This window comes from Periplaneta americana, chromosome 6, assembly GCF_040183065.1.
Source record: "Periplaneta americana isolate PAMFEO1 chromosome 6, P.americana_PAMFEO1_priV1, whole genome shotgun sequence".
Classification (NCBI taxonomy): domain Eukaryota; kingdom Metazoa; phylum Arthropoda; class Insecta; order Blattodea; family Blattidae; genus Periplaneta; species Periplaneta americana.
Window position 1 is genome coordinate 185,532,491 of NC_091122.1, and position 12,448 is coordinate 185,544,938.

At 36.8% G+C, this 12,448-nt stretch overlaps 1 protein-coding gene across 3 annotated transcripts in view; it reads right to left on the bottom strand.

Moving 5' to 3' along the window:
• The window catches only part of LOC138702125 (cytosolic carboxypeptidase 1-like), a 225,387-nt gene that overhangs the window by 195,204 nt on the left and 17,735 nt on the right, over positions 1 to 12,448 (bottom strand). For all 3 annotated transcript variants that reach the window (XM_069829721.1, XM_069829719.1, XM_069829720.1), the window contains exon 3: positions 8,561 to 8,643. In XM_069829721.1, coding sequence (XP_069685822.1) covers positions 8,561 to 8,643 — 83 coding nt within the window. The remainder of the gene's footprint in view (positions 1 to 8,560; positions 8,644 to 12,448) is intronic.

A 12,448-nucleotide genomic window follows, 5' to 3' on the forward strand; every position in this document is an offset into this window, starting at 1 on the left:
TTAAATTGTGCAATGCTTTATGTCGTAAACAAGAAAAAACCGTGAGTACGTACTAACAACTTAATTTTATGAGACTGTCATTTACTGAATACGTGCACATCACACAAGTTGAGTTTCTGCGAGGGTCGCACTGCAAAACAAATGGCAGGTAATCCCTTGTCGAAATAACACTTACTTACTTACTGGCTTTTAAGGAACCCGCAGGTTCAATGCCGCCCTCACATAAGCCCGCCATTGGTCCCTATCCTGAGCAAGATTAATCCATTCTCTATCATCATATCCCACCTCCCTCAAATCCATTTTAATATTATCTTCCCATCTACGTCTCGGCCTCCCTAAAGGTCTTTTTCCCTCCGGCCTCCCAACTAACACTCTATATGCATTTCTGGATTCGCCCATACGTGCTACATGCCCTGCCCATCTCAAACGTCTGGATTTAATGTTCCTAATTATGTCAGGTGAAGAATACAATGCGTGCAGTTCTGTGTTGTGTAACTTTCTCCATTCTCCTGTAACTTCATCCCTCTTAGCTCCAAATAGTTTCCTAAGCACCTTATTCTCAAACACCCTTAACCTATGTTCCTCTCTCAAAGTGAGAGTCCAAGTTTCACAACCATAAAGAACAACCGGTAATATAACTGTTTTATAAATTCTAACTTTCAGATTTTTCGACAGCAGACTGGATGATAAAAGTTTCTCAACCGAATAATAACAGGCACTTCCCATATTTATTCTGTGTTTAATTTCCTCCCAAGTATCATTTATATTTGTTACTGTTGCTCCCAGATATTTGAACTTCTCCACCACTTCAAAAGATAAATTTCCAATTTTATATTTCAATACACAAATATAAATTCCAAATTTCGGGAAAACTTGAAGAAGTCCGACTCAGCGATGTCTCGTAATAAATGGCAACAGTTCTTACTTTACTTCAATTAGTTTCATTATGTAATATTGCCTCAATATTGTGGCAAACATGGGAGGAAGAAGAATAAAGTGCATAAGAGTTGCTGATGATATGGCGTTGTTAGTAGAAGAGGAGATGATACTAAGGGATATCTACTAGAGCTAAATGATAGCTGTGAGCAGTATAGGACGAAGATAAATGCCAATAAGACGAAGACCATGGTTATGGGAAGAAAAATAAATAAGGTAAACTTGCGAATACCAAATGCGGCAGTAGAGCAAGTGGACAGCTTCAAATACTTGGGGTGTACTATAAGCAGTAACATGAGCTGCTGCCAGGAAGTCAAAAGGAGGATAGCAATGGCAAAGGAAGCTTTTAATAGAAAAAGGAACATTCTGCGGACCTCTGGAAAAAGAACTAAGAAAGAGACTAGTGAAGTGCTATGTGTGGCATTGTATGGATCAGAAACTCGGACATTACGACGAAGTGAAGAGAAGCGAATATAAGCATTTGAAATGTGGATATGGAGAAGAATGGAACGTGTGAAATGGACAGACAGAAAAAGAAATGAAGGTGTGTTGGAAAGAGTGGGTGAAGAAAGAATGATCCTGAAACTGACGAAGAAGAAGAAAAGGAATTGATTGGATCACTGGTTGAGAAGAAACTGCCAACTGAAGGATGCACTGGAAGGAATGGTGAACAGGAGAAGAGTTCGGGGCAGAAGAAGATATCAGATGATAGACGACATTAAGCTATATGGATCATATGAGGAGACTAAGAGGAAGGCAGAAAATAGAAAAGATTGGAGAAAGATGGGTTTGCAGTGAAAGACCTGTATGTAAACAGGACCGTCGCTTCGCCCATCTGCAGTCATTCGGATGGGAGCATCCATCGTACAGTCCATATCTCGCCCCAGTGATTACCACGTGTTTGGTCCACTGAAGAAGTTCCTGGCAGTGTAACAATTTACCTGATTATTTACGTAAAATACTGAAAATAAGAGTCACGTGATCATGTTCTGCTTTTTCGTGTAAAATCCTGCTTTTAAGATAAAAGTCCTGCTTTTCATTTTTTCATCTCGTAACCATACCTGAACCGCATGTTGCGTGACGTAGCAACCAAGGGATGGAATTACGATAGAGAACAAGAGAACACATTAAATAGGGATGGAACGGGCTAAAGCTAACTCCCAAACCTAGCTGATGATGTGGATGCGACAAATGGAAATGCTACAATGCCGCTCCCCTCCTACGCAATGTTTAAAAAGAGCTCAACAAATGAAGCCAACTTGTTTTCTTCGTTTCGACTCTCTGTAGATACCCACTCAGCTTTGCACACGATCACTTTACAAAGATCGTCCACTTGAATTTAGCGCATCCCGTCAGCTGATAGATGTTGTTGCACTATAACACAGTTTTCAGGAATGAAAGTCGTGTGACAGGAACGTGTTGCTGCAACAGTGACAAATTGCAGGCCAGATGTATAGCGCTTCGTAACGACACTGCGATGGAAATTGGCCAGAGAAGAATTACAAAGCAGCATTGCAATTTCGAAACCTCCGTTAAGACAGTAGGCTGACATGCGACAATGTAAGGGGCCTGGCAGAAAAGAAGCACTCGCGTTGCTTATTATTATATTTGGGGAGTGGAGTGTTGGTTGCAAAGGTTGCAAGGTTTAAGGCTCATTCACAATGGAAATTAAACATAACGTAAGCGTTAACTTAACGTTACGGTAAAATCAAGAAGTCATACCATCATTCACGATGGGAACATAAACATAACCGCAAACATACTTGGTAACCACGGAAACATAACAACGACGCCATTTCCTCATATTCTGTCGTATACTTCAGCGCTCCACGATTGTGTTCTGTTTGCAAATCACGTAAGCATAAGCATGAAAGTCTGGAGTTTGCAAACTTTCATGTTAACGTCTTACGGTAATGTTTATGTCAATGTTTATGTGAATCATTGTGAATGATCCCATTTGGTAGCCTGGGCACAAACTTCTGTGTTTATGTTACGGTTATGTTTAATTTTCATTGTGAATGGGCCTTTAGAGATTGTAAATTACGGTTACAAGTAAGAATTAAAGTGCCGTTTAAACTGATTCATAGGCGCCGACTTCAAGAGGACCAAGGCACTTTCTGCCCCCTCAACTTATAGAGCCAGGAATGTCGCCTGCCCCACAATAAAATTAATAGAGGGGCCTCCTCCCTCCCCCAAATAATTCCTCGTGTTGGAAAAGAATTAATTTGTTTGAAAGATGAATCAAGACATACGCCCAAAATGGTTATTTGAAATCCATGGAGAGGATCACCTGTCGCAATGAAAATGTTAGTGACGTAATTCACAATGTCCCCCCCCCCTTTTCTTTCCTCATGCATTTGAGATCGGTGAAACACGTGATGCAACTGTGACTCCATTTCTTTGTCTATGATCCATATTTTTTCAGTCCAGTTCAGATCTATTAATTACTGCAATCGAAAACTAAGGGTCATAAGTATTACCAAGCGGAAATGATAATACAAAATTAACAGTTCAAATTAACGGTATATTCGATTGTATTCTTGCATAATATCAGTTAAATTGAAGAGTCCACTGCAAGAATGATGGATGTCATTTGGAACACATTTTTCAGGAGAAGCAATTGAAAGTTTGAAATGCTTAGCGCTCAAAGCTTAACTGTGATTTTCTGATCATTACTGGACAATGACTATCAGTGTTAATGCCATATAACTCTGTATGTACATTCTATATGTCTTAAGCTATGCATTGACAGTCTTGAGTAATTTACAATTCATTTTTCTATATCAATATGCCTGGTAAATTATTAATAAGTATTTAATGAATTTCAATCTTAAGGCATATAAACTTGCAAATGTTTATTTGCTATTTAATAACAATATATGAACGTTTTCGCCGTTTAGTGCATCTTCAGATATAACAAAACATATTATCTGGACCTATGATAACATATTATGCAAATAACAAGGAAAATAGAGAACAATATATATGGTACATGGTTCTCTTAAAACCTCCAACACATCAACACCAGTACACACAAATTTATAGAACTTCTTCATTTATACTTCAATAAACCTGAGAATACGTAATAGGATGTCATCACATCAGAGTAGCCATTTCAAAGTCAATGACCTTTAAGTGAAACAATTACAAAACACACAACATCAACTACGAAAACTATCTTGAACTTACGACAATTCCCAGCCATGATTACTCTAAATATTTTATTATCTTCATTATAAAATTTTAACTTTGGCTAATTTAATCACTGTATATCAACTGTAAAGTAGTCATCAATGTAAAACAACATCCACTGAAATGCCAACGGCCTCTCTAAGCGAAATAGTTACAAAACACAAGAACATTAACTACGCATACTATCTTGTAACTTACGACAACTTTCAGCCATGATTACTTTAAATATTTTATTATCATCATTTTAAATCTTAACATTGACAAATTTTAAACATTGTATATTAATTGTAACATGAGCTATATGTATAAAATAAAACATTCGTCCAGTCGAAGTTCAAATTCAAAGATTATCTCAATATTCATCCTGTTTCATGTTATATCTACATAAAGCTCATGAATTTCATGTACCATATATATTGTTCTCTATTTTCCTTGTTGTTTGCATAATATGTTATCATAGGTCCAGATAATATGTTTTGTTATATCTGAAGATGCCCTAAACGGCGAAAACGTTCATATATTGTTATTAAATAGCAAATAAACGTTTGCAAGTTTATATGCCTTAAGATTGAAATTCATTAAATACTTATTAATAATTGACAGTCTTGGTTCATTTTCGACAAGAAAGTGACATCCATCATTCTTGCAGTGGACTCTTCATTTATTATTATTAATGTTCAACATTTTCATAAACAATTAAATTTGCTCCGAAATTTAAAAGTAACCGTTATCAACATTCAGTTCCAGTGTTCGTTTCTTGTGATGATCGAAGTCGTGATTGTGTGCTTAAGTGATCAGCGATTGCGATGCAACTATTGATAATGGGTAAATTCTGACTAAAGAAAACTGCCCAAAATAAAACTGCAATGAACGGGAACAGAATGATAAAGTAGGTCGTAGTAGTGGCAGTGGCTCATGTTCATCATCGCTGCTAACAAAGCAGTGAAAAGGAAAATGTAGTACATAAAGGCCGCACTTGGGTTAAGCATTTTCTATGGGTATTATATCAAAAATCAGATCATGTTAATGTCTGAAAAATACGTAACGACAATCCTCTGATTGAGGTTCTAGCTGATATGTACACCTATTATTATCAGGCAGTACATCTCACTTGACGATATGTCAGAGGAAGAACAATTATTTGTATGCATCTGAAGTCTGATTAGTGGAATACTGTATGCAGCTAGTCAGCGATGTATGCAATGAAGAGCGAAAGGAACTGGCCATTGTCTCCTGGCTTAGTTGTCTCATGATAGGGCCTATACCTCGTTGGTATACTTGTGAGGTTCAGACCTGTCTTAGGACAGTTGACTAAACAAGATCACTAGAATATCTAAATGTAGAGAATACATGGGAACACACGTCAATTTTTTTTTTGGGCGAAAATGAGATTTTGCGATATGTTGTGCATTCTTATGGTATCTTTATTGCGGCAAAAGATGGCATGTGCATCTCTATTATTTTTCTTTCTAAAGGCTCATTCACAATGAAAATTAAACATAACCGTAACATAAACACAGAAGTTTGCGCCCAGGCTACCAAATGGGATCATTCACAATGATTCACATAAGCATTGACATAAACATTACCGTAAGACGTTAACATGAAAGTTTGCAAACTCCAAACTTTCATGCTTATGCTTACGTGATCTGCAAACAGAACACAATCGTGGAGCGCTGAAGTATACGACAGAATATGAGGAAATGGCGTCGTTGTTATGTTTCCATGGTTACCACGTATGTTTGCTGTTATGTTTATGTTCCCATCGTGAATGATGGCATGACTTCTTGATTTTACTGTAACGTTAAGTTAACGCTTACGTTATGTTTAATTTTCATTGTGAATGAGCCTTAATCCGTTGCTATGAAACATTTTATACGGTCGTTCAAAATTTAAATGCTTGCATCTGAAAAACTGCAAGAAATGACGTCACATATTGCCTTGAAGCCACAGAATTTTAATACAAAGAAATTCACGATCAAAATTCGCTTTGCTAACGCTTGATCCACTTTTCGTCTTCAAGACTACAAGGCGTACCACTTTCGATAAGACGCCCTGCCTCCCATATGCGTCCTCGGTTGATTTCGCTAGTATAACTAGAGTCTAGAGTGCAAAACGACAGAATAATGAAGATGCATACGACATATTACACTTCTTGAAACACCCCCAACCGTTTCTTAGCCACCCCAAACTTTCACATCGGTGAGGAGAGCAGCACGTGATAGGATGAGATGGAGGACAATTGTTGGGGCGGTCAAGGCTGGCAAATGGCTGTAGTACCACGAGAAGAAGAAGAAGAAGAAGAAGAAGAAGAAGAAGAAGAAGAAGAAGAAGAAGAAGTTATCCTAGGTGAGAAATATGTATTATACTGTATAAATACATAAGAACATGATTACTTCAAACACAATGTTAATACTAGTTTTTTAATTTAAAATTTCTCCTTCAAAGAAACTGGTGTGTCTTCAATAAGTCAGTCAGTACACCGACAGTTCAGAAAGATTAAAAATCACTGCACTAAATGGCATTTTAACCAAGAAAAAGTTCACCTCTATTATCTGTTGATTAATGCTCTTTTTGTTAGGACTGTGTACAAAAGTCAAGCATACAATAGCAATGCATGTTTTTCCTTTTACCAACTGAAGCCACAATCAAACCCAACGCAGTCACCCTTTCTTTACTCCTGTCAAAAGCATCCGTGTTTACAATGCCATGGTCCCACGCGAAGCCGTGGACGTCACGATTCCTCAGAACAATAATACTACTTCCCTCGGAACTGACCGCATCAACTAAAACGATGCATGTAATACGTCCGCTGGCAAGCTGGGTTTGTTTATTTGGACCATGATCTCCAAACTTGACATAGGGCCTTGCCACTTTTCGAATAACTTGCTTAATTTATTTATATCAAACTCTAGCCCAATGTTTCTCAAACTTTTCCACCCATTTAACCTATAATATAACCATGGAGCCTTGTAATTCATTTTATTACTTTTCTATTGTTGTTGTTATTATTATTATTATTATTATTATTATTACTATTATTATTCACAGAAAGATAAACATTTGTTGTTTTATCGATTATTATAGTTGTAGGATTGAAGTTAGTACAGCATTTACTGAAATTAAGTTGACGAGCGGGCGTACAGGGTGATTCAGACCACCCGTAAGTCATTTATTTCGGAAACTAGTGCATTAAAATTTTCGAGACAAAAATATTTTTGACTAAAGCACATGTGAACTTTCACTTGAGCTTGATTTCATCAATCAATCTTAACAGGAAGTAGGGTCAGTGGCGTATCACTTTAAAATTTCAAATGGGAGTCGGTGTCAAATAGGGTACCTCTTGATAGAGCTCTTCAAAACAAACAACTTTCATAGGAAACGTTTTTATTAATTCCTACTCTTTCAATGAGAAAACGTACAAAAGGCAATGGGTGATTCAGACCACCGTTAAGTCATTTATTTCGGAATCTAGTGCATTACAATTTTCCAGACAAAAATATTTTTGACTAAAGCACATGTGAACTTTCACTTGAGCTTGATTTCATCAATCAATCTTAACAGGAAGTAGGGTCAGTGGCGTATCACTTTAAAATTTCAAATGGGAGTCGGTGTCAAATAGGGTACCTGTTGATAGAGCTCTTCAAAACAAACAACTTTCATAGGAAAAATTTTTATTAATTCCTATTCTTTCAATGAGAAAACGTATGAAAAGATAATGCCATTATTACTGAGAAATGTTACGAGAAGAAAATGTATTAGGAGTCACTGACAGTGTTAGAACAAGAGTACTGTACGGGTGTGTGCTGCTCAGAGCGGCAGACAGTTTCAACATTTGTAAAAATTAATGGCATTGTCCAGTTTTCAGTAACATCTGTCAACATTAATTGTCTTGTTTACATTTTCGTATTGTAACATTTCTCAATATTGATGGCATTGTCTTTTCGTACGCTTTCTCATTGAAAGAGTAGGAATTGATAAAAACGTTTCCTATGAAAGTTGTTTGTTTTGAAGAGCTCTATCAAATGGTACCAAATTTGACCGGACTCCCATTTGAAATTTTAAAGTGATACGCCACTGACCCTACTTCCTGTTAGAGCTGATTGATGAAATCAAGCTTAAGTGAAAGTTCACATGTGCTTTAGTCATAAATATTTTTGTCTCGAAAATTTTGATGCACTAGTTTCCGAAATAAATTACTGTTACGGGTGGTCTGAATCACCCTGTATATGGGACGTAATTAAAAGAAATCTGAATTCTGTGCTTATGTATTTTATAAGCCTATATATATATTTTTTTTTTTTTCCTGAATTAGTACAGATTACACGTGAATCATCCAGTACATGACTTACATATCAAGAACAGTAAAACTGAACGAATCATACCAGCGCAACTATCAGTTTAATTTAGAAATGCTGAATCCTGCACTTACCTCTAACAGTTCAATCAGAAGTGGTAAAATACCGCCATCTTTGTACAGTATGCTCTCCAGCGTTCTTTCTTTCATGCGCTTATCTGAAAGAAAACACGCAACAGATTTTACAAGGAACACGATTGATGGCGTCCGCATTCTTAATTTATTTTAACTCGTTTGGACCACCGGCAAAGTTAGGGGTGAGCCATCTGAACTCGAGATGCCAGATTGTGCACAATTTAGCTCTTAATTTACCGATATTTATACCTGTCTTTGTATTGCCCAATATTTCAACGTTATACAGGGTGTAAGGGGGTATAAGTGCCATTATTTTAACTGATGATTGTTCATGTCATAAGGAAGGAAAAATGTCCTCACAATTTTTTTTTCTAATTTCAATATTTAACTAATTATTTATTAAAGTTTACAATATTAGAAGTTTGGCAACGTTGCTGGATGGGGAGGAGGAAGTTTACACGTACACAGTACAGCTCAAGCGGATACAGATATACCGGTACAAAACAAATGCTCTGTTCTAATGCAGGGGCGGACCGTTGTTTACATAAAACGAGCAGCAAACACAAACTTTCAGTCTCATTAATAGAACATTATGGTAAATTTACATTTTATTTAACAATATTTGCAATATTGGTCCATTTTTTACTGTACGTCTAAAAAATAAACAATAATACTTTACTGCACAAAATCACAAGAACTTTTTCAAATGCAACATTTTGATCTCTCCCGCTTCCATAAAGCAGTACCATTTTTAAAGAAATTTCTGTTTGTGTGATTTTCGAAACGAGGTAAGAGACTCCTAGTTTCTAATAATCGTTGAGAAACCGCTACAAAAGTTCGCCGATTAGGTAACCTTCATTGCGGAAAACATTGACGGTACATCTTCTTGCCTCAGTGTGCTTAAATGCGACAGGCTCATGTCAGTAGATTTACTGGCATGTAAAAGAACTCCTGTGGAACAAAATTCCGGCACATCCGGCGACGCTGATATAACCTCTGCAGTTGCGAGCGTCGTTAAATAAAACATAACATTATTATTATCTTCTTGCCTCACTTGAATTGCGACGACTTTCTCCATAAATTAATAACATATGGTATTCCTAAACTGTGAATGACATTGTAAGTTGTTTATCGAATACCTGGTACCGAACTGCCATCCGCTCGGCAGTAGACCTATGGACAGGGAGAACTCAGCTGACATGTACGTACGTCTGTGCAGAGTACTGCCTGCTGAACACGTTGCCACGTCTCTCACGCCAGAATATTAACAAATTTAAAGATGAAATTTTATTTAATTTCACGAAAACGTAATAGAACACACAAATATGTAGATGTAGATTCATTTTCCGGGCTGAGAGGCCGTGGTCTATTAGTTGGTTTTATACCAGACGTTTCGTCTGCAACTGCGGCAGACATCTTCAGTTTACTCCACTGAAGATGTCTGCCGCAGTTGCAGACGAAACGTCTGGTATAAAACCAACTAATAGACCACGGCCTCTCAGCCCGGAAAATGAATCTACATCTATAGACTCCGGCCGTGAAAGCCTACACTGCAAGATTACACAAATATGTATTTAAACTAATATTAACTCTTTGCTAGCTATACCGATACTAGTTGGACTCAAGCCTCTCTCCCAATTAAATTTGGTGGTGTGGGCATTCGGAAACTTTCTGACGTTTGTATACCTGCTTTTCTTTCTTCTGCCTTTGGACTTTTCCGTTGCATCAAATCGCTCTTTCCTTTATACAGTCATGCAGCTGAAATCTGCCATGTGCGTGATGCTCTGATGTAATTGTTTTCGTAATTTTACTAACGATATAACGCGAATAAAATAAGAGAAGAAATATTTGTTCTGGGAAAACTATCAAGTTTTGACCCATGTTGTATGGACACTTTTTGACCCTGTAGACCATCCCCGACAAATGTCAAAAGGACGGCACTTATATCCCTTACACCCTGTATAGTATTTTCGGTATTAATGCCCTGTACACATTTAGAAAATCCTTCACTCCCAAATTCGATCACTTATTCAAACATGTATCTGCTGATTGTAGTGGATTCTTTCCTTTATTTATCGCTGTTTCATTTTGCACTTTCCAATTTCCCCTATTATCTATTACTACTCCTAAGTACATGAATCTGGAAACGCATTCAATAGGTATCCCATTTACAGACCATTTCCTTTTTTTACTCCGACCAACTTAAATAATTTAATTAAGAATAACAGTTATCCCAACAGCATCATTTTCCTAGAAAATATGTTTCGTTCTTAACCTCAATTACAAAACAATGGACGATGGGTTGGCTGGTTGAGTATGTGGATGTGAAATAGGAATATTGGGGAGAGTTAGGCGGAAAAAAGCGTAACATAAGATACTGCATTGAAAACATCATAGGATGTTTCAAAATTATCTCTAAGGGCCTTGAATTCAAATATTAGCGAATACATCACGACTTACTATATCAGAATAGCTATCTCATCACGAGCCAAAAGTTTCACAAATGCAACTCTAAGTTATTTCAGGTCAGTCCAATTCGAACCAGTCACTGAACTTCCAAAATGATACCTCATCACGCTCCGTCGTAACTAATAGGGAAGTCTGTTGTACGAACATCGGCCAGATATTTTCATAAAAAGTTACGCTTGTTATTCGTTTCCATAGCGACTGCATAATGTGAGGAATTGTATTAAAAAAAAAACAGGTAAAATTAATGTAAAAACCGAACCAGGTCAAGTATTTTATTTTCGGTAGCGATTCATTAGAATATTCAACGTTCGAATGATTACGAGATGCTATTCCGGACTCTCCCGCTGTTATCGACTCCGCTGCAGTCCACGGTTCGAAGGAATCACTCCGCTTCTGTGGGAGTATACTTATGAATAATTTATATCACAGCAAGTCAGGTTCAGAGTATCTTGTAGTCTACTTTCCTCATATCACACTATGCCACGTAAATATGAGTAGGGACTTAAAACCGTAGTGTGGGCAACAAGATAACGAAGGTCTTGGCACGAAGAAATATTTACTGCCTCACAGATAACAGAAAATGACTGCCTTTCTAATTAATTAATTAATTAATGGGGACGAATCGTTTCTGATCTCCACTAAAGAGAAAAGCCTATAATTTTACTGAACTGTTTTAGCACTTTATCCAAAACCACCACGAAGAACATCAATTAATACAAACATTGCAGGAATCTAGAGATCGAACCATACTGGCATCGAAATAATTACCTTGTAAAAGGAATTTATTTGAAGAGGTCAAGAACAAGAAGTCTACACAGATGTCTTGGGTAACTTATTCCTTGAAAGCCTGTACGGTACAAAAATGTGAGGTCTTCTTTCCTTAACACCGGAATTCCTTAATAAAAATTATGAGTTAAAAGTTATTAAATTTTTACGAGTAACTTCGGAGTACTTGCTCCAAGGTAGATTGCACGACCAGACTTTTTAGTGAAACATTTATAAATCTTTCGTGAAAAATGAATAAAATATCAGAATTACGCTTTAAAATGTCAGTAATTTCGTGAAAATTTGTTTTTCACCGTGTAATGTCATACACTTACAAAATTTTAATTAGCAATAATTTCATGCTCGGTATTTGTATTTGCAACAATCATACTAAATAACGCTGATAATAATAATGAAACTGATCAAGAATAAATTGGGTGGGTCACTGATTTAGAAAACTGTCTACATATAGGAATGGTGAACAGGAGAAAAGTTCGAGGCAAAAGAATATATCAGATGATAGACGACATTAAGATATATGGATATTATGCGGAGACTAAGAGGAAGGCAGAAAATAAGAAAGAAAAGAGAATGCTGTGTTTGCAGTGAAAGACCTTTCCTTGCGCACAAAACTATGAATGAATGAAATAATAA